The sequence below is a fragment of the Corvus hawaiiensis genome, chromosome 3 (genome assembly GCF_020740725.1).
Source record: "Corvus hawaiiensis isolate bCorHaw1 chromosome 3, bCorHaw1.pri.cur, whole genome shotgun sequence".
NCBI lineage: Eukaryota > Metazoa > Chordata > Aves > Passeriformes > Corvidae > Corvus > Corvus hawaiiensis.
The window spans coordinates 30224819-30246260 of record NC_063215.1 but is presented as its reverse complement, the minus strand read 5'-3'; the positions used below and the strand labels follow the sequence as shown (position 1 = coordinate 30246260).

The following is a 21442-nucleotide window of genomic DNA, read 5'->3' as shown; positions in this document are numbered from 1 at the left end:
ATCAGGATCTGAAAAGGATGGAAACTGAACTTGTGCTGCCCTTCTTTCTTTAGGTGCAGCTGCGCAGTTACCCATTGATGTGGCATCCCTGCCAGAAGCACCAGTCACCCACCAGGCTCCAGACACACATCTTCTTGTGGTGTCTCCTGCAGGTTCCATTACTCCTGTGCCCCATACCCTAAAGGGGGTCAAGCTGAATCGACCCCCCTTCCACATTTCTACCCCCCCTCTTAAGTCAGATAGAGAGTGTGTTTTGAAAAGACTACACCTTACTCTGATGATCACCTACTCACAGAAAAGGATTCAGAGTGTGGATGGCTGTCATCAAGATGGGGAGAACTTCAAACATAACTCTGTATCCAGTTTCCTTTTTTATTTATGATAGGGCTTTAGCTGAACTCTAATTCAAGACAAATATACTCATGAATATTTCATGACACCCCACCTGGAGTACTGTATTCAGCTTTGGGGTTCCCAACATAAGATCGATATAGACCTGTTGGAGTGAGTGTAGTGGAGGGTGACAAAGGTGATCAGCAGGCTGGAGGACCTCTCCTATGAATTCAGACTGAGAGAGTTGGGGCTGTTCAGCCTGGAGATGAAAAGGCTTCAGGGAGATCTTACAGCAGCCTTGCAGTACCTAAGGGGGCCTACAAGAAAGCTGGAGAAGGACTTTTTACAATAACATATAGTGATAGGACAAGTGGTGGTGTCTTTAAGCTGAAACAGGGTAGGTTTAGATTAGATATAGAAAAAAACTTCTATGATGAGGGTGATGAGACACTGGAACAGACCAGAGAAGTTGTGGATGCCCCATTCCTGGAAGTGTTAAAGGCCAGGTTGGATGAGGCTCAACCTGGTCCAGTGGAAGGTGTTCCTGCCAGTGGCTGGGGCTTGGCTCTTGATGATCTCTAAGGCCCCTTTCAACCTAGGCTATTTTGTGATTCTATGATTTGTAGTCAATCTTATAAATAACAATATCATCATCATCATCATCATCATCATCATCATCATCATCATCACTACAAGGTCATTTAATTTGCCTTGGAGATTTTCTACATTGTCACAGTTAAAAATGTTCTCTCTCAAATATTGTACAAAGCAGCTAAGTTAATAGAACAGATGGGGAATGCCTTCTCAGTCCTCTAATGGAAACATGCTGTGTTTTCAAGATGTTATAGGTATGATCAGTTGCCAAACTTGGGAACAGGAAAGAATTTTTCCCTGCAGGCATATTTTTTTTTTACCTTTGCTTTCAAGAGATGTCTTCAGGTTAGTAAGAGAGTGATTTTAAACTTTTGTGAGTTATAATGGTATTATAATAAATAGCTATGGCAGATGAAATTCTGAAAGAATGCAGCTCCAGCAATCAGTGGTCAATTTAGCATTTTTGTTGGTAAAAAGTCTACTGATCTGTGGAAAGGAAAGAAGACAGTCTGGTATTCACACTTGTCCTGTGTACCCCTGCTCTCCCTCAGAGCTAGAGATGACTTGAATCCTGGGGATCAGGGTAATAAGGCACTTCTCTGAATTATTTGGCATAAACGTTGTTAACAGAGTAGATCCAATGAATGGCTTATAGAAATGAGAGAGTGGGGTTAGTGGGGAAATCCAAAAGTCAGACTCTCTCATAGAATTTAAAGGTAATTGTGATCTTGAGTCCTAAAACGCATGCCAATAGTACTGTTTAGCTCTCTCGTATGTTTTGTAATTGCCAGCATACACCTATTATAAAGCCCTCCTGGGAATTTCTACAGCATCTGTATTTCTGTTCAACATAATTAGAATGAATTTTATTTGATCTGACAGCTAACTGTTAGTGCTGAGACTCAATAAAAAAGCTACCTGTCCAGCTCTAGAGAAAAAATGACAGCAGTTGGAGGGCACTTAGCTGGGGTTAGCACAGCCTGTGGCAGCAAGGATCCAAAATGTCCAGACCAATAATTTTGCTTGTGTTTTGGACATCAAACTGCATGAATGAGTCCAAACTTATCTTTATTAATAGCAAGAAAAGAGATGTAAAGTTGTTTCATGTTGACTGTTCATTTAGCAAACTTCAAAGTTCAACTAGATTAGTCAGTGTTTTACAAAATCTGTGGACAGTATATTATGCAGCAGAAATACTTCCTGCTGACAGACTAAGCCCTGTTTGTGACACTCTGTGGTTTTTTTTTCTTTTTTCCTACATGAAGGGATATTTTAAGAATGTAATGGTAAACTATTTAAAAAGGAAAACAAGATACAGGCGTCCAGTTTTGAGATCCAATCCCCCTAACCAGCTTGAGATCTATAAGTGCTTGCCAGTTTTGATGTCATCTTTTTCTCTCTCCCTTTTCTTTCACTGAGACACAAGTTTTCTGTAACAGAACCCACACAGTCACAGGACTTTCATTATTTATAATCCATTGCAAAGGCCCTTAAAACTACATCTGTACTCCTGCATGTATTGAGGATAACAGAGACAGAGAGTATTTTGTGGTATTGTGTAGTCTTAGTCTGGCTGTGTTCACATTACATAGCAGCTGGCTTTGAGTTTCTTCTGGGGCTCTTGGAGAAAAATGGCCTTTCTCAAGTTTATTTTTATGCATGTTTTTCCTTCAAATTATTTATATTAAGGTGAATGTTCCATTGGAAGACACTAGAACAGTCTTTTCTTCTTTTCTTCTTTTCTTCTTAAGTATGGAACTGTGACTCTATAGTAATAAGTCAAACATGTCCGAGACTGTTCTCTGGCAACATCTAACATGGAATGTTCTCCATGAATACTAAATTCTATTAAATTCTCTTAGTTTCCCAAACAAAAAGTCTAAAACCAAATTGTCTGTTGTGAATGGTACCCTGATTGAATTGAGTCCCTAATGACACTCAAGAACTTTTTGGAGAGACAAGGCCAGACTAAAATAGTGAAGGTCTTTCTAAAAATTAATCCATATAAAAGCTGGTATTTTGGCACCTAGGAATATTCCCTCAAATGTCTAATTTAGTAAGATAGACATAGCCTGAGTATTTGTCTTGTATGTATATAGAGACACGTGTGAAAGGTTGAGGGTGTAGAGACTGTTGAGAGAGTGTTAAAAGGACAAGGACAGAGGTAGCCAAACTTGTCCCAGATTTGTCCACACTGCATACTTAACATTTGTTATCTTCAGAACCACATCCATGTCATTCTGTGATTTTGTATCCTCAGAAATGTGGAAGGGCATTGTCTCAGGGAGTGCCAGCTGGCATTGGTCACAGACAAAGCAAAGAAAGTGTTAAACATTTAAGTAGTATGTTCAATCCCTTTGGCTCAATCTTACCACCAGACTGTGTTCTATTTTGCAGCCAAGCTGCTTTGGGGTATCCAAAGAGAAGCATTTTGGCCATGCCACACTATCTCAACACTTTTTGGCTTTTTTATTTTATTTTACTTAGACAGACAGCCATGCTATGTGTAAAGATACAGGAAAGCCCACAGACTTAATCAGATGGATCATAAAGCTGGGAGGTGAGATGGGGTTAGTCTGCATCAATATTTGTAAAACACAGTAGCAACTGGCACAGTATTGCTGCTGGTCTCAATTCCTCAGCAGTCACTCCCAGTGGCCCCATCCTTTCCTTGCTATTAAAAAATATATTTTCCTGCATTGTAATGGTAATTCTAAAAATCCTAGGCCATGGAACAGCAATATTGCAAACAAGTTAAGACAAAGGTGTAAATAAACAACAACACAAAGCTGGGAGGAGCGGCCGATACCCCAGACGGCTGTGCTTCCCTTCAGAAGGACCGGGACAGGTTGTAGAGAGGGGCAGAGAAGAACTGTCTGAAACTCAACAGAGGAAAGTGCAGGGTCCTGCACCTGGGGAAGAGTCCTGCACCAGGAGAGGTCCTGCACCAGGAGAGGCTGGGCACTGACCTGCTGGAAAGAGAAGGCCTGCAGAGAAGGCCCTGGGTGTCCTAGTGGACAACAAGCTCTCCATGAGCCAGCAGTGGCCAAAAAGGCCAATGGTGTCCCTGGGGTGCCTCAGGAAGAGCACTGCCAGCAGGGAGAAGGAGGTGATCCTGCCCCTCTACTCAGCCCTGGTGAGGCCACATCTGGAGTGTTGTGTCCAGTTCTCAGCTCCTCAGTAAAAGAGAGACATGGAGCTCCTGGAGTGGGTCCAGTGGCGGGCAACAAATATGATTAAGGGATTGGAGAACCTCTCTTATGAGGAAAGATTGAGGGAATTGGGCCTGTTCAGCCTTGAAAACAGACAACTGAGAGTGGACCATATCACTGTCTGTAAGTATCTAAACAGTGGTGTTGAAGAGGTTTCCAGGCTCTTCTTGGTGGTGCCAAGCAATAGGACAAGAGAAAATGGGCAGAAACTGATGCACAAGAAGTTCCACCTGAATATGAGGAAGAATTTCTTTGCTGTGCAGGTGACTGAGCACTGGAACAGATTGCCCACGGAGGTGGTGGAGTCTCCCTGACTGGAGATATTCAAGAAATGCCTGGACACAATCCTGTGCCATGTACTCTAGGATGACCCTGCTTGAGCAGGGAAGTTGGACCACATGACCCACTGTGGTGTCTTCCAACATGACCCATTCTGTGAGTCTGTGAAACCATGTGAGTCAAGAGAAAATATGTAATGTGAATTGTGTTTCTTGAGAGCAGAATGTGTACTGCATTGGTGTTTATTTGGTGTTGGATTATGTTTCTGAGTGACAGGAAGAATGTTTTAGTATCTGTTGCCACAGAGAATGCTCTCATTGTGAACAGCACGATATTTCTACTTTTCAACAAAAAAACCCTGTAAAGTTTAGAATTCTTGTATCACTCTAGTTATAAAACTTCTGATTTAATTTAATTTTAGAGTTGCTTGCTCATCACAAATTTGTTATTGTTTAATGTTTTTCTTCTTCCTTTCTATGCATTTATCCTAAAGCATATTTAGGGTAATTGCAAACAGGGGAATTTTTGGTGTTATGATTGATATGTGCTGATCACGGGCTTTCAAATTTTAGCCCAAGATCTGTAGGTTCCATACAAATATAATTGTTCAGTTTCTTTGGAGACACTCGTAATGAATTATATCAAGCTATTTCTATGCATGAATAGACAACCTATGTGAAAACCCCAAATTATGAACAGCCCCTTGAAAACTAACTGCTGTATTCCTTCTGGTAGAAATCAGAGAAAAAAACCGCAAACAAATCTCTAGGAGACTTAATCATATTGACCGAGATAGAACAAAATGGTCATTAATGAACACAACTAAACCTTCTCACTCAGCAGGATCTAAGTCGGAAATTGTGGATATCCATCCTAAAGAACCTTACATGAACTTAGTTTTTTATATAGCATGTGATCCGTACGCTTTGACACCTGCAGCACTTCACCATTTGAAATTTGACACATTCATAATCACTACTTGGATGTGAAACTCATATTTCTGTAAAGTAGTATTGAAGAAGAATAAAAAGAAATTATTGAAAATCTCTTGAACAAAGCAACCTTCTGCAATGATGTTGCCTGTCCTATAAAAGTGTCACACTTCTTCAATAAGTAGATAGCCAGCCAAAAAGAAAGAAAAAAAAAACCAAAAAAACCAAACCCAGATGAAAATGAAGAGGCAAAGAATTTAATAACTGAAATCATGATGGTTAATATTGCAATATGACAGTTTGATCTCAGAATATTTTGCAAACAAGTTGCACCAAAGTAGTTTTAATGAATTGTTCATCATGTTCTGTACAGTACCAATTGAACAACCCTATTGCATCTACTATGCCAGAAGGCTAAAATCTGCTGAAATGAACACTTCACATTTACTTTTAGGAAAATACTTTTAATAATCAGGAATAATTCAGTAAAACTTACTTCAAAGTCAAGGTCCGAATAACGTGATTTTCTTCTCTATTAAGCAGTAAAAAAAAAGAAAAAAGAGGTTTTATTAACAAGGGGACTATTCAATTCATATTAATGAGTCTAAATAACATTCTTGTTCTCCTATCAGGTATATATTAGGTATTCTGTAGGAAGATATAGATTTTATCTTGATAATTTAAGATTAATGTATGACTTTGCATAGTTTGTTAGACCAGTATCATCATATTTTCTCTGAAATAAACCAGACTTCATTTCACTGGGATGCATAATGTGCATGTTATTTGCATGCAATTGAACCTGTTGGTGTATAAAATGTATCTATTTCTATACTTTCTGTGGTATTTGAAAATTATCATCATATTTATACATTTTTACACAGGTACCTATACATATCTATGTTTTAGATTTTTATAGGTTTACAGAAATTGATTCCTACATCAGGCTTACATTGGTACAACTCCATTGATTTTAATGGAATAAATGATAGCAAAATCAAGCCGAAGCCATAGTTTCAGCTTGTTTGTTTGCAATGACAATCTGAATGGAGAAAGCAATGACTTTGTTTTAAACTTATGACAAATCTGATTCAAAGCATCTGATATAAAGCAAGAATGATTTACTAGTGAAGTAATCACTTGTATAAAATGAAACAGAATATGATTGCTTAGACATGTCACAAATAATTTAGCACAGAATTTTTTAGATTCCAAAAGAAACCAATTATAAAGTCAAATTATATTGAAAAGAAGCAGAACTATTAAAAAGAAGGGATAAAAATATATTTTTTCTTTTAAAGTTGGGAATTAAATGTCTTGCAATAGATTAAAGAGATGTAGAAAGAAGAAGATAGGTTGAGAGAGCTGAAAAGAATGCAAAAAACTTGAGAATGAAAATAAAAGATACATTCATCTTCAGGAAGGAGGGCTAAAGAAGGAAAGAGTACTCCCAAACCCAAAAAGGCTTGTTGCTGAAGTATAACCCTAACTTATATGATAAGGTATGATGGCTTTAAGTCGTGGCGAAGGAACCTTTTCACACTGCTCTTAATTTCTTCAGTGAAGAAGAATCAAACCATTAAGTCAAGAGGAATAATGTTTCTGATTTTGATTTTACTTGGTTTAACAAATCTGCAGGTTTTAGTAAGCTGCTTTGTTTTCCTGAAATTGAAAGGAATGACTTTACAAGTCTTCCAGCTGTAAAAAGCGAAGATGTTTTGTCTCTGAGCCCTTGATTATACCACTTTGTGACATGTTGTCTGGTTTTGTAGTAAAATTTTAATGCTCCAATCCACAATAATATAAGGAATATTATTGCAACACTGTCAACACTCTGATGCCTAAAGGGCTCTGAGGCTCTATAAAAGAACAGTCTAAGTTAACCAACAAAACAAGCTTTGGAGAAGGTATCTTTAATCATCAAGGCTTGATTTAAAGAAAATCTATGCATTTGTGATTAGGAATGGTCTACTTTTAAGGTACAATTAGACCACATCTACCACTGAAAAGGCTCAGTGGTTACAAAAGGGGAAACGTACAACGAGGTGCAGTTTACAGGAGTAGCTTTGAAAAATGTTTGAAAAAGCTATTTTTAAGCTAGAGTTCAGTAATAAACCTGATACCATTTAATCCTAAGTAAAAATAAAACAAATTCTGGAAGAAATGTGCAGTTTTCTAGGAACTGTGATTTGTAAAATTGAAACATTTGTATTTTGCTTTAAGTATGCTTGACTGCAGTGAAAATATTCCTGGCATAGCTGGATTATTAGGTTTTGCACCCAGACAACTCTGTCACTGCTTACATGGTGAAAATACATATCTAACAGACTGCAAAATATTCCGTTGTGCTACTGTCAGAGAGAGGCAAGTATTGCAATTTTGCTGTTAGTTCACACCAGTTATGACCAAACAGGTCATATACCACAGGTTTTTCTCAGTGAGGATTTTTCTAGGGCTCAACAAGAATCTATCACAAAAACATTTATTTTAAACTTATATAGTAAAGAACATCTGTTCTGTGCTTGTGCTTCACTTTTTTCCATGGCTGCATACAATGAAATACACCACGAGTGCTGCCTGAGCATATTCTCTTAAGACATAAAATGTGTGTAACTGCCAAGGGAGCAGCAAAGATCTGCAAGTTTTGAAAACCAAAGGATGCTTGTTATGAATGTGATCCTGAATCACTGAAAGTTATTTGCAATATTGTCACTGACACCACTAGGTACATGATCAGGTCCTCCTGGCTGCTACATCATTGTCCTGAAATGACTGCAGTGTTATTTTTTGAGAGAGGGAACATACTCAGAAGCATAAAGTTATTGGGAAACTTATAAGGATGAAGGAGTTTTCCTTTAGTCTCAGTTGGAAGTTGACATTTTACTCAATTGTTCTTCTAGTTTCTGTATGATATATAACAGCCATGAAAATAATTACATTAATTGAGACTGCATTTATTCTTTTTTTCTCACATGAAGTTCGTTGTGTCTCTTTTGGCTGAGGAAAATAGAGTTTTCCACACATACCTAAATGCTTTCAGAAATCAACCATCTAGCTCATTCTACACATTAAACTAGCAAAAGGCAACTGAGTGGAGTAAGGGGGGAAATTTCCTTGTGTCAAATGAGCTGCTGGACTGGTCACACCAATATGTTTCTTTTCAAAAAGCTGTTACCTTTATGCACCTGCAAAACTGAGAATTATTTTAGCAACGTAAGAGTTACAATAGAAGTTGGTGGATTTTTTCCAAGGATCAGATGGAGATTCACTTGAGTATTAATGTTAATATAAGTAAAAAATAACTGTAAAGGATATTATCTATGGTTTGCCTCATTTAATATTTTGTATTTGACCAGGTTCTGCTATGATGTTTCAGGCATGATATAGACAAGGGCAAGTATAAAATGACATTTCTACTGCAACACCCTCCCTAAGTCTTCAGTAGTTTAAGAATTTCCTTGTGTTGGGAAATGTGCTGGGGTAGTGAATTCCACAATTTCAATATGTAAAATATGACAAAATTATTTTGTTCATCCCTTTGACATTTCATTTGATGTTCCTCTTTTTGGTGTTATAGGAGATACAAATAATCGTTTCCTATTCACTCCTCACTCATCTGTTCTCCAAGCCGAAGAGCCCCAAATGCTGGAGAACCGTAAGGGTTCGTAATAAAGGGACTGTATAAAAAACTGAAGATCCATGCAATTAGTCAGCGTCAGGAAGTTAGCTGGCATAACTCTGAAAGAAAATGAGGGGTATGGGTAAGCAGTGAACTGCAATCCATGTACAATTACAAATGCTACAGAAAAAGAGATCAATTTAAGCAGGCAAGGGTGTGATAGACCTCTTCATGCAGCTCCAGTGACAGTTCTGCATTGGTGCTCTACTCTTCAAGAAGCCAGATCATGCCTGTAAACTGGGGAAATTTCAGAGGAGAGTAGCAGCAAAAAGTACTTTTAGGAGGAAAGGATAAAAGAGCGATGCAGATTTGTTTAACACTGTATCCGGAAGAAGCAAACACAGAAGCTTGTACAGAAACTTTAGAAGGATATAAACACTGATAAACAAAACTGGTATGGGAAAAACCTGGAAACAAAATCAGAATTGGTATTGGGAAAAAAGTATGTTTATGTAACTATGCAATAATTGCTAAGGGAAACAGTGGAAGCCCTTTACTCTAGTCTTGAAAGTGAAGTTTGACTGTGTTTTAGAGAAATAGATTGTAGAAAGTGTTCTTGCATTGATAGAAAAGATGACCTAACAAGAATTTTTCCATCTCTGGTTTCTATGGCTCTTTAATCTTAATTGATAAAACCCATTTTATGTAGGAAAAAACCCCTACCCTTCATGCCAGAGCCAAAATAAATTGCTGTAGTAATTTATTTTAAATCAATTTTACTTTGTGCCAATCATGTATAGCTTCTCTGTGTAATTCCAGAACAACTTTAAACTCTGCTGAGGGACAAAAACAGAATTTTGAAGAATAATTTCCATACACCAGCACACACTAAGCCGCTGGCACCAGGAAAGAGCTGCTCTTACTAAAAGACTAATAAAATCCCTTTCCATGTCTGTAAAACTACAAATGCCTGGTTTTCTCCTTATTCTATTCTGCATTACACCACTATCTAATTAATTACATCAGATACTCCTAAAGATATATTGCATTGTGCAAAGCATAATTGAAACCAGAGATACCCTATTATAGTGAGGGCTATAACCATGCTTCCATTAATATAAAGTCTTATTATCAGCAGTTTATAATTCACTCTGAGATGACGTTTGACATACAAGATCTTAGCCTGAGGAGGATTTTTTTCCCAGAACAAAAGTAAAGAAAAATCTTTTTTGGCCCTCAGAGATTATATGAGAGATATAAAGGTGGAATGTGGATAGACGTTTTTGATTTCAAATGCCTTTTGTGTGTATATAACTGGAAAACACTCCAGTTTCTGAATAGAAGATTGTTGGCTGCTAGTCCATAACATGAGCTAACATAAAGCCAGAAAATTTTCATGAAAAAGTGAATTTAATATGGGAATTTTTAAGTCTTTAAAACATGCTAGAAAATTTAATACACCAACACACGGCGCAAACATAACTTCAAAGATATCACTTTAAAAGTATTCTGACAAATTATTGTGGCCTGCTGCTCCCTTTTTTTTATAGGGAAGCCTGCATATGTATTTACTCAATCAACTAAGACCACTTGCTTTGTGTTTCTGAATGCTTTTGGGGAAAATGTAGCACTTGTAAAATAGACAATTATAATATAAAGCCTGCAATATATGCTGCACTTTATAATACTAACTAAAATTTCAGTTCTTCACATCTTCAGTTACTACAATAAACTCTGCCTGATTCTACCCCCACTTCTGCATGGTAACCCAACAATAAATTGCATCAATTTCTGAAGTCAGAGGACTCTGAGACCTACTCACTCAAGTGAAAGAAATAGAGGGTTGTTATAGGGCTAGACTTCATTTCCCTGAGAGTCACAAAATTGGCAAGAGCTGTCTCCACAGCTTATTGAAGAATGAAATGAGGAACAGGAGGGATAAAAATCTGAGATACAGAATGCCTGAAAATAAATGCAATGTGGAAATAGGATAAAGAAGAAATGCCTGTGGTGCTCGTCTCTCTATTTTGTTCTTTTTTTTACTTCTCATGTCATAAATCAAAATGACTTCACACCATTTTGCTTTTGTTCTGCCTGATGCTCTGGTATTTTATTGATGAGATTGACTATTTTAACTTTGTATTTTTTATTTTTTCTCTCCTTTCCTGGTTTGGGGATTTTTTTATTATTATTATTATTATTATTATTTTAGAACTTGTTCCTTCCCTGCTGTTTTTATCTCATTCTTCTTAATACCTTCATTTTAAGTTTTTTCTCCATTTCTACCATATTCCCCTCCCCCTTTTTTAATGTCTTTTTTTTTGCATCTTTTTCTTTACCTGTCTTTACTTTTCATTTGCACTTCACTATCTCTAACATATCTCATACTTCTTCCTCCATTTTTTTTTTGCCCAATAAAAAAAGATGAATTACTTATCCTGGAGATATGTTTCCCAGATCACCTTCTTCCTCTACCTTTAAACCTCCAAACTTTTCTCTGCATCTAATGTCTGGGAACGCAATACTTCACTTCAAAGTAATTTCATTTTAATGAGCATACCACTCAGAGTACATTTTCAAAACTAAAATCATTCCAAAAGATTGTATTGAGTGTTTTCTTCATTAAAATCAAAACACTTTGAACTGAAGGAGCATACTCCAAGCCACTTTGATGCCAAGGTAGCAAAGCAAGTTTTAATCCATGCATATAAGGGATGTGCAGGAGATTAACCGGATGTTTGATTAGTTCTCCTCAGAAACTCCGTGATGTGCTAATATGCCTGCCTGTGCCTATAATCGCATAAGTACTGTTGCGTGCATACCAAATAAAATAAAAATCACCAATTTGCACATTGTGAATCTGCATATCCCTAAATTTATACTTATCTGGGCAATACTTGTATGTAAATATGATGGCATTCTCAACTATCTTTTCAAACCTGAAATTCTTCCACATGTAATAAAGCATTTAATTGTTCACATCTAAGCGTTTCCTTCAGAAAAAAAAAATATAGATACGGAAGTTTTAGAAGAAACTTTGTGACACACTGTAGAATTAATCTAATTAAATTTAGGACACCAACATTTTTGATGCTTGTGTTTGAACTACTCATTCTGGCTTCCTCTATGGAATCTGAAGAGACACACCTGCACTGAGCCATGTCATTTACTTCATCCTGGAGCAGATGTCTAAAAGTGGCCTAAAAATGGCTATTTGTCTTAATTGAATCTAAAGAGGAGCCAAGTGTGAAGAGCTCTTTCCATTTCAGAAGGAGAATGCCTACATTTAGATATATAATGGTAAGGGTGGTGGATCCTCCCTTCAGAAGGATAGAAGTCAGGATATACATTTATTGTGCTGATACTGTAGTTGTGTTCCAACTATAAGCTGAAAGGAGGGGAAAGCTTTCTACTGCTCAGGATCTTCTCCTTTAGAGCTGGCCTAGTCATGCTCTGTCAGGAGAAAGGTGGGCAGGGTGATCTTGAATGTCCTGCTGCAGGTTTTGCTGCTCCACAAGTCTGACAAAGCCCTGTCTTTTTAAAAGTCTTGCAATCTTCTAAAAAAAAAAAAATCTCTTGCCCTCCCTGTTTTACTTTGTTTAATGCAGCAACAAAAGTTAATCCAGCTGGTCAGTTCTAGACAATAACATTTTGGGCTTTACCTCAACCCTTGCTTCTTACACACTGAATATGCAAAAACACAATCACATTCTTTATCTGGCTGGATCTGCTTATCAGGATTTGCCTGAGACTCTGATTTTATTCTATATACAATTTTCTTTCATTTTCCTATCTTCAATTCAGTGCACCACATCTTCATCAAGTAATGTTGAGAAACACAAAGGCAGACACAAAAGCTGAAACAGTTCCTTTCATTTCTGACCTGCCCTAATATCTGTGTTTTTTTCCCAATACATGGGATTATGCTGGGTTGGATGAGGTTTACAAATAAAACTGGATTTCTGGATCAAAATACAGCCTGCTAAACCTAATATGTTTCCCAAGTTAGAAGGGACTAAATATTTACTATCTTATTATATTTTACTACATTTTCTACTACATACTTAGTAGTCTCTTCCGGGCATAAAACTTACATACAGAATGGTGACTGAGATTCTGTGTCTACATCCCATCTTAGAGGTAAACTTAAAATATGATACAAATACAGTTTAAAAAATAACTCTAAAGGAGCAGTACATGATTTTCAGGCCTATATTCCAAAGTGGCATCAGGAACTATAATTTTGTGTATGATGAAGTAACTATTGTTATGCTTTTTACAACTTAACTAAGATCTGCTTTTTTTTTTTTTTTCAGGTGTCCTTGATGAACTTTGTCACCAATGGAGGGAAAGAGGCATCACCAGAAATTAATTTAGAGTGGATGGTATGGTGGCATATATGTCCATCCTCTCAAAGAATTACGAAACTTCCTCACATATCTCATCCATATGTCTAATCTTAACTGGACTGTATTTAAGCCTCTCTATCTGACAAAAATGATCTTAAAGACAGTATATTGTAGATAGGTGGGAGAGGATACTGCTGGAACGTGACCTTAGATATTCTGCTTTTGGGGTTGCATTAAATTTGGGAACTCCCGTGCACTACCTAAGATCTATTAACTAATATATCTGAACTGAGGGCAGGAATTTCTTTTACCACGCAGACTTGCTTTGAAAGAGACTGTCTATTTGAGCACTGAACAGGCAAGCACTTAAACTACCTTTTAGAAACAAGTTTGAAAATTTGTTCAAGATTATACATAATCACTTTAACAACAACCAAAGCATGGGTAATTTTTGATTCACTGCAGATCCCCATGCTTCATTTTCTATTCATTTTTAAGTTAAATCAAATCTTGTAAAACTTATGCTAGTACACACAATATAAACAGCACAGAAAATACTTCGCTTTCAAAGCCTGGAAAGATATCTCTTGAAAAGAAACTAAATTCTGATCTTCTGCCCAGACTCTTCATAAAACTTCACCTACATTAAACTTCAACTCAATTTTAAAAGAAATATCCATAAGTATCCACCATTTATGAAGTATCAGCTACAGCTGCATCTAAAAATTGAAAAATCAGGCTGAGTCTCTGTTTCCCTACACAGACGGGTCCAAACATTGTAGAGGAATAGCTAATGGCTTCAAGTTTGCACATACAGTAGAATTTTTTTCCACGTGTAACTTCTTTCAGAGAATGAATGAGTACCATGTTTTTCCCATTTGTCTTTCTCTGTCCCACAAAATGCCATGTTTCACAACACTTGACATGCTGGTGAAATGTACTCCCAGTTCTTAAGGAGGCCCAAGTATGACATTAAGTCCAGGTCACTCCTGGCTTTCATAGGTAAAAGCTTAATAAAAACAGCAGTATTTGATGCTTAGGTCTCAAGAAATTGTTTAAATAGTTTTCACCTTGAAAATGCTTAAATCCTACAGACAGACTGTAGTAATAACTGAAAGCCTTTTAAAGGCTTTCCAGTTCACTTTTGCAATCTGACTGAAATCTATGATACTCCACACGAAGCCCACCTGTTCCTACGGCACACATCAGTTGTACCAATGCCTGCATGCACATGCAAACAAAACTAAATCAGTAAATGGTGAACTACTGGATGGAAGAATCCAAGATTTATACCAATGAGAGCAGAATCAGACCTATCATATCTGACATAGATATGATTGTCAGCAATAAAATGGCAAGTATTTTCAACTGCATGTGCTTGCAGGTAGGGCCAATGATTAGCACTTGTATCTTGCAGGAATAGCTTTTCTTCTCATAGCAACAGCAACACAGAATTTTCCAGTGGACTTTACCTGGTAGGTCACGAAATCCTCGGCAGTCGTGTGGAATGTTAAATCTCCAGAACTATATTGTTTCATACAGACTGGCTCTGAAACTTTAGTCTTGTTTTCTAGGTATAAACACTTCTGATAATAAGAGAAATATGAACAGCAGTGTATGATCCCAAACAATAATTTATACTGAATTAAAACATTAGCTTCACCCCTTAGACACAAGACACAATTTATTGTCTTATCATAAAATTAGAACAACAGAGCATGCAATTTGTTTATGCATCACTGACCTCTAAAGAGCTCATTGATATTGTGGATCCAGTTTCGCTTCTTGATAATCCTGCATTGTCATCCAGCTCTGAGGCAATGAAATTCTTCACTGCTGTGCGGGGCTCAAATGGCAAATTCTGCATATGTTCTTGGGTGGGAAGATGCTGGTCTAAATTGATATTAAATTGGTCCATTACAGAGGGATTCATATTGAACTCTGGATTAACTTTGTAGTGCAACAGCCTTTCATGAGGCAAGGTATCCATGCCTATATTCATTTTGCTTTCATCTTTCAGTGATGGCTGTGTATTTACTGAGCCCCGGGGCATGACTATATAGTCGCTTTCTATCATTCGTTCTTGAGGATGGACTATGTCCATATCCGCACCTCTCAAATTATCATCAGTGCATAAATACACAGTCCTCCGCAGCTCACTGTTGTCTTTTTTCAAGCACTGATTGGCCAGTTCACTCATACTCATAGGCATGTGGAGACCTGTTGGTTGCTGGATGATGACTTTGGAGATGATGTTTCCAGGCAAGGTTGAATAGCTCATTCCTTCAGGGCTTGGTCCCTTTTCCTCTTCTTCATCATTTAGTGAAATTCTAGAAAGTGTTCCTGTTATAGTGGCTGCTCTGCAAGGTCCAATGTCTTTATGCAGAACTGTGGGTCAGAGAAGAGGATTCTTACAGCATGAAACCATGTCAACCTAGCACTGCTTTTTCTTGTGGCTTTATCTAGCAGTGCTTCCTTTACCAGTGCACTTTCTAAAATACTTTTCTTTCCACTTAATAAGTTTCATTTTATAAATATTATTTTTGCAACAGCTTTTTTGTGGTTTTGGTGTTTTGTTTTTTTTTTCTCTTCATCTACTGTGCATAACTGACACTGATCTCTGACTAGCTTCAGTCATTTATATAAATTAAAAACACTTCTTCATTTATTCCTACTGACTTAACATAGATTTTAGGTGACTTACAGCTTAAGGAAAAGCCTGCCATGTGGAACTCATTAAGGGTTTTCCAAAAAAATACACTATGACATCTGTAGTGCCATTATTAACTCCACATAACCTCCTGGAAAATGTCAAACAGATTGTAAGGCAGAATAATTTTGTCAATCCATTGTAATGACCTACTGTAAGATTACAACTATGAGCATGTGTTCCTAAACTCCTAAATGTTCCTTTTCACTGACTTTTAAAAACTCTTCTCTGTTAAATTATGTTTTAAATTAAAGTGATGAGAGAATTACCACATTGGGAAGAAATTGCACTGGTATCAGAAAGAATATTTTGCTGCATCTGGAAAGGTTATAAAGAACATAAACGTTTTATAGAAGAGTCATAATTCACTTCTGTTCTAGGCCTGACCTTCCTGGTCAAACTTGTAGCAACATCCAGCAATTTTTGTTGGGGTGAGTTCCACATGTAAAAGTTAATAATCCTCTCATAAAAACAAAATTTCAAGAAGAACTGAAGAATGGCTTAAAAAAAAAAAGCATCTATTCAATCACAATTATTCATCTTAAAAAAATAAATGTAAGTCTATAATTCAACATCTGTAATGAAATAAAAAGGATAGAAAGAAAAAAATTAAAGTAACCAATTACTGGGCTTGTTCCATCTGGCTGCAGGGATTTCCTGGTCCTGCTTGAAAGTATTTTAATTCACACCAGTGCCATTTTATACAACAAAACCCTCCTCATGGCCTAAGACAGAAAGACAACTTGAAGTATCTCAGGTATTACATCTGCATACCTTCTGGTTGCCCAAGGGCTCTGATGACCCAGATCCCCCAGTATCCCCGAGTACCTGCCTGTCAGTTCACTGCCTTTTTCCATAGCAAGCAGCTCATAAGACATCTGACTCTCCTTCCTCACGCAAAACTAACTGCCATTTTTCCATTATGAAAGGAATAACTTACTTCTAAACAACAGTGCACAAATACTTGAATTCGGTGGCTGCTTCAATGTTTCCAGTGGCACTTGTTCAGACATTTCAAACAGTGATCTATCCTCAAACTTTTCATTATCAGAAAGTAGTTCAAACGCTTATCTAGTTAAGCCTGTTCGTTACTGCATTCAAATCAATCTCCTTTAGGATGGCTCTGCCAAGGCCCTCTGTATTGCAGAGCTATGTTATCAGAGGTAAGAAGTGCAAACTACATGGATCAATGCTGGATTTTTGTCTGCATTGGATGGTGACACACATGCATTTGTGTTACAATGTACGATCCTGATTCCTTCGAAACACATGTGCATATTAAAACTGATCTGTAGGGAAGAACTAAGTCTATATTGCAAGAAATTCAGCAGTTTTTAAAGGTGGGTGACTGGAAACTGAAACTTCACCGTAATGAGATCAGCTTTCTTGGCACCTCATATAGCCAGCGAAGGGAGAGAGTGTCCTTCAGGTGGGTGATGCAGAACAGCTAAATCAGGCTTCTGCTCTGACTCACCCTGCAGAGAGGACACACTCTCTCTTTCCCCTTATTGAAAAGTGATGGTGTTTAGGAAAGACTGTTTCCCTAGGAAAAACTGTCCTTTGGATATCTCCTAGATTAAAAAAATTCTGTAGAATTTAAATGGTCATTTATTTTACACTGCACTTTATTTAAACAAGTTTGGCAAATAAATGGCTGAAAATGCATTATCTTTAATATATGGAAACAAACACAGCTGACTGATTAAAGATCACGCTACTGAAGTATCTTTTAAAAACCCACAACTTTTCTCAGTAACATGGAATGAAACTTTATTTTCTTAAGCTATTGTTGATTTCACTTTGAGTCCTAAAAATCATACCCTCTTTAAAATCAATGCAAATTGATGCATCCTTCATATAAACAGCTGTCAAGGTACACTATTTTGTATTTTTTTGTTAAAGCAAAATTATGTTTTCACATTTGCTTGTGTACTGGGGAAAGAAAGCTTAATATGTGAAGAACTATCTTCTTTCCACAACTATTTGCTTTTTAATAGACAGTCACACCTTTGACTGCTTTCCAACTGCTGAATTCTAGTTAAAGACCTTAGTAAGAAAATCAAATAAATGTATTCATACAGTGGCATAATTTTTCACATTTTCTTTTGTTTAAATTCATAAATATAACCTATAAACAGCTAAATCCCAATATTTTTCTGGTTTTCACTTCACAAGGAACTCGTACAAGACCACTTTTTGTTGGCTAAATACTCTCTCAATGTTCTTACCTGACCGACAAGCAATGTCCACATCCTTCTCAAAATCAGTCTGTAACAAGAAACAGTGAAACAGAACAGCCATTATTAATTAAAAAAAAAACCACAATACCTTTTTGCCAACTAGCGCTTCCAAAATGTCCTACTTACAGGGTCACAGTCTCTTAAAAGTGGTTTCTTGTTGCTGAGAAGGTGAAGTGTATTGTTTTACAACAGCAGAGCTTTACAAAGTTTCCTAAAGTATAACTGGGTGGTTTTCAAAGTATGCTGCCTGACCAGAAAAAATAAAATAAAATAGGTGGAAGTAGAGTATATAATTTTAATAAAATGATACAGTGTATAGATTTTAATGTATATGGAAGAATAACTTCAACATCTCATCAAAGGACCTTCTTTAAGGAAGATTTATGAAAAGAAGTATGAAAAATAGCCTGCAATACAAATTACTGTGAATAAGTGTAATCCAAGTAGTCCATCCTCTTTGAAACTTCATTAATTTGTTATGAAGTGCTTATTTGTTATAAAACATTCTGTCATTTTTTGCTACTAATGTAGTCATATAAAATTTTTGTACTCCCTGATAACAACTATTATTTATTTCATTGTGCAAGAATTAAATGTGAGAACTAAGGAAGAATTTTAACAGTTGGAAATCAAAGTACACTTTTCCTAGTTAAACAAAACTATTTATTCTGTTAGACAATTTAGTTACTTTTTATTTTCACAATAAGTTTATTCCATGCTAAATATCCAGTGAAAGTGATCTCTTTCTTGCTTGTGAAGTCCAAACAATAAATTCATTTTTTGAGTCATCATTTTGAAGGGCATCTGCTTGCTGTACCTTGCATTTTTGTTGATCCTTGCATGTCTTTATGGCCTGATTCTGTCCCCATTAGAGTCAATGACAAACTGTTGTTCAAAGTGAAGAGACCAATATGTTGTCTGAATATACTAACTAACAGTATTATCCAAATTCACTATCTCTTATTTTAACACACTAAATAGATTCCCCTTGTAGAATGTCTAGCACTCTCTCCTTGTTTTGTTTGAGAACACTTTTCAAGGCCTTGTGAAGCGAAATACATCAGTACTCTGCACCAACACTAGAAAAAGTCACAGTATATTGTTAAATTATTTTTTATTACCTTATGTAAGAATTTTTTTGTCCCAAAGAGCACTGGTGGAAGATACTAATTCACTGTGCTCCACTAAATAATCACACCAATAATTTAAAACTAGATAAGATATTTAAGCAAGCAGATAATGACCTAAACTGTCTTTTGCTTAGGTGTTAATATTTCAGCTATGCAAACTTGTCACATACAAAACATGAAGTTTTTTCTTTTTGTTAGGAACACTAAATTCATAGCCAAAGAAGAAAATAAAAGCTAACCATGATTTGAGCATGTCCATTAGGAAAAGAACTTGAAGAATCTGCATTGATTGGATCTTGGCAATTTCTTAGTCGACATCTGAATGCATCTTGAACCTGTGAAAAAAATACCTTATACTGACTCTTGTGTAACATCATATTAGAGATTAAATAAAACCATATCAAATACAATGCATGAATTTTCTTTAGCCCACTTAATAAATCAGAGGCAATAAACATAAATGCTTATTTATGCCATTTCATACGTTTGTTATAGTTTGTGGCTGCTACAAATTCTGTCCGTCTGTGACATCAAGACCACAGAATTAGATTTATATATGGCCAGAACTAGCTACTAGACAGTGATTATATGGTATTTAAGCCAAGTCTGTCTTGGTGATAATATTTGGCTTTGTCTTCTCATTCATTTCGGTACAGGTCTGATAAAAGGATTAATAGATATACTGCTAACCACTGCAAGATAAACTGTATCTTCTTGATAAATGTATGATTCTTGAAAGACAGTTCTTTACAGTTATTGTAATCATTTCTTAACAGTTATTGTAATCTCCCAATTGTACTTCAAAACATAAGTCTATTTGAAGTGATTCCAACAATAATCTTTAACTCCACGTACAGGGAATCTAGCGCATCTCTTCTAGGACTAAGCTCTTCAGATGAGAGAAATATCTTCAATGTGAGCACAAGAAGAAAAGTGGACTATTTGCACATAGATTTCTTAAAGTACAAAAGGAAGTTATCAGAAATTACTGTTTATTAATATGATCCATAAAGTAAATTCAAAGACTTGCCCCTAAAACACAGTATATTTGAGGAATCATTTTTCATAGGAAATGCTTTTTTTACTTTCATTTTGGACAGAGTGTATGTTTAAAGAAATACTATTATTCAGTACTTCTGTTAGAAATGTGTTTCAACAGAGAGGTACATTCAAAAGGAAAATGCAGTTCCTGTTTGTTGACAGCAGTATACAAACATATTTTACTGCTTTCTCAGATGTACAACAATAAGGATGGCAAGGCAACTTTAGGAATATGTCTTATAATGTGAACCCTAGTTCCAGAAATGCAAGTGTCTATATTAAATATATAATATATTCCTGATTGCAAGATTTAAAAAAAAAAAAAAAAATTCAAACAATTTCTGGTTTCAGTATAACAGTACTATGAATGAAATGCTTATAAAAAATGACATTCCATTTATTATCTGTAAAAATTACTTCATGTCTTATTCGGAATAATTAAAAGGGAGAAAACTGTCTTTATTCATGGACATTTTGTGAATAGCAGAAGAAGATAATTAATTAATTGTTGCTTATGAGAAGCTTTCCCCTTTAAACATATCATATTCTATTGCTCTCACAACAGCGAAAATGAAATAAAAAAATATTGTGATTGGAAAGCATTTTTTTGAAGGGCTCAACCCTTAAATGAACAGGAGTGCTCTGCAGTCTTAGTAAGTGACTGTTGCAGGTGGAGGGAGCCAAATATAGGGCAGAAAGAAGAACGAAGCAAGATGGGAAGGTTTGTATTGATTTCAAAACACCGAGACTTACCACATATTGTAATTTAAAGTGTGCTGTATCAAGACTCAGATTCTGATTTTAGGCACTACACTTGCTTTGGTCTTCCATGTGTTTGATGTTAATTTAATTTGGCATCTCCCACTTGCTGCAAATTTAATCTAAGTCTTCTCTCACTTTATCAATGCTGAAGTTAGGCCACACTTCAGAGTTTTATACTCTTGGATAAGCACTGGCACAGTGATTTGACAAAAAATATAACAAAAAATACCTCCTTCAAAGC

General features: G+C 36.3%; 1 protein-coding gene across 13 annotated transcripts in view; it reads right to left on the bottom strand.

Moving 5' to 3' along the window:
* Positions 1–21442, bottom strand: part of ADGRB3 (adhesion G protein-coupled receptor B3) — a 452569-nt gene that overhangs the window by 5268 nt on the left and 425859 nt on the right. For 8 of the 13 annotated variants that reach the window (XM_048298456.1, XM_048298463.1, XM_048298462.1 and 5 more), the window contains 5 exons: positions 19638–19733; positions 18257–18296; positions 15063–15706; positions 14791–14904; positions 5847–5882 (listed from right to left, as the gene is read on the bottom strand). In XM_048298456.1, coding sequence (XP_048154413.1) covers positions 5847–5882; positions 14791–14904; positions 15063–15706; positions 18257–18296; positions 19638–19733 — 930 coding nt within the window. The remainder of the gene's footprint in view (positions 1–5846; positions 5883–14790; positions 14905–15062; positions 15707–18256; positions 18297–19637; positions 19734–21442) is intronic. The other 5 variants (XM_048298464.1, XM_048298469.1, XM_048298466.1 and 2 more) reach the window with 2 other exon arrangements.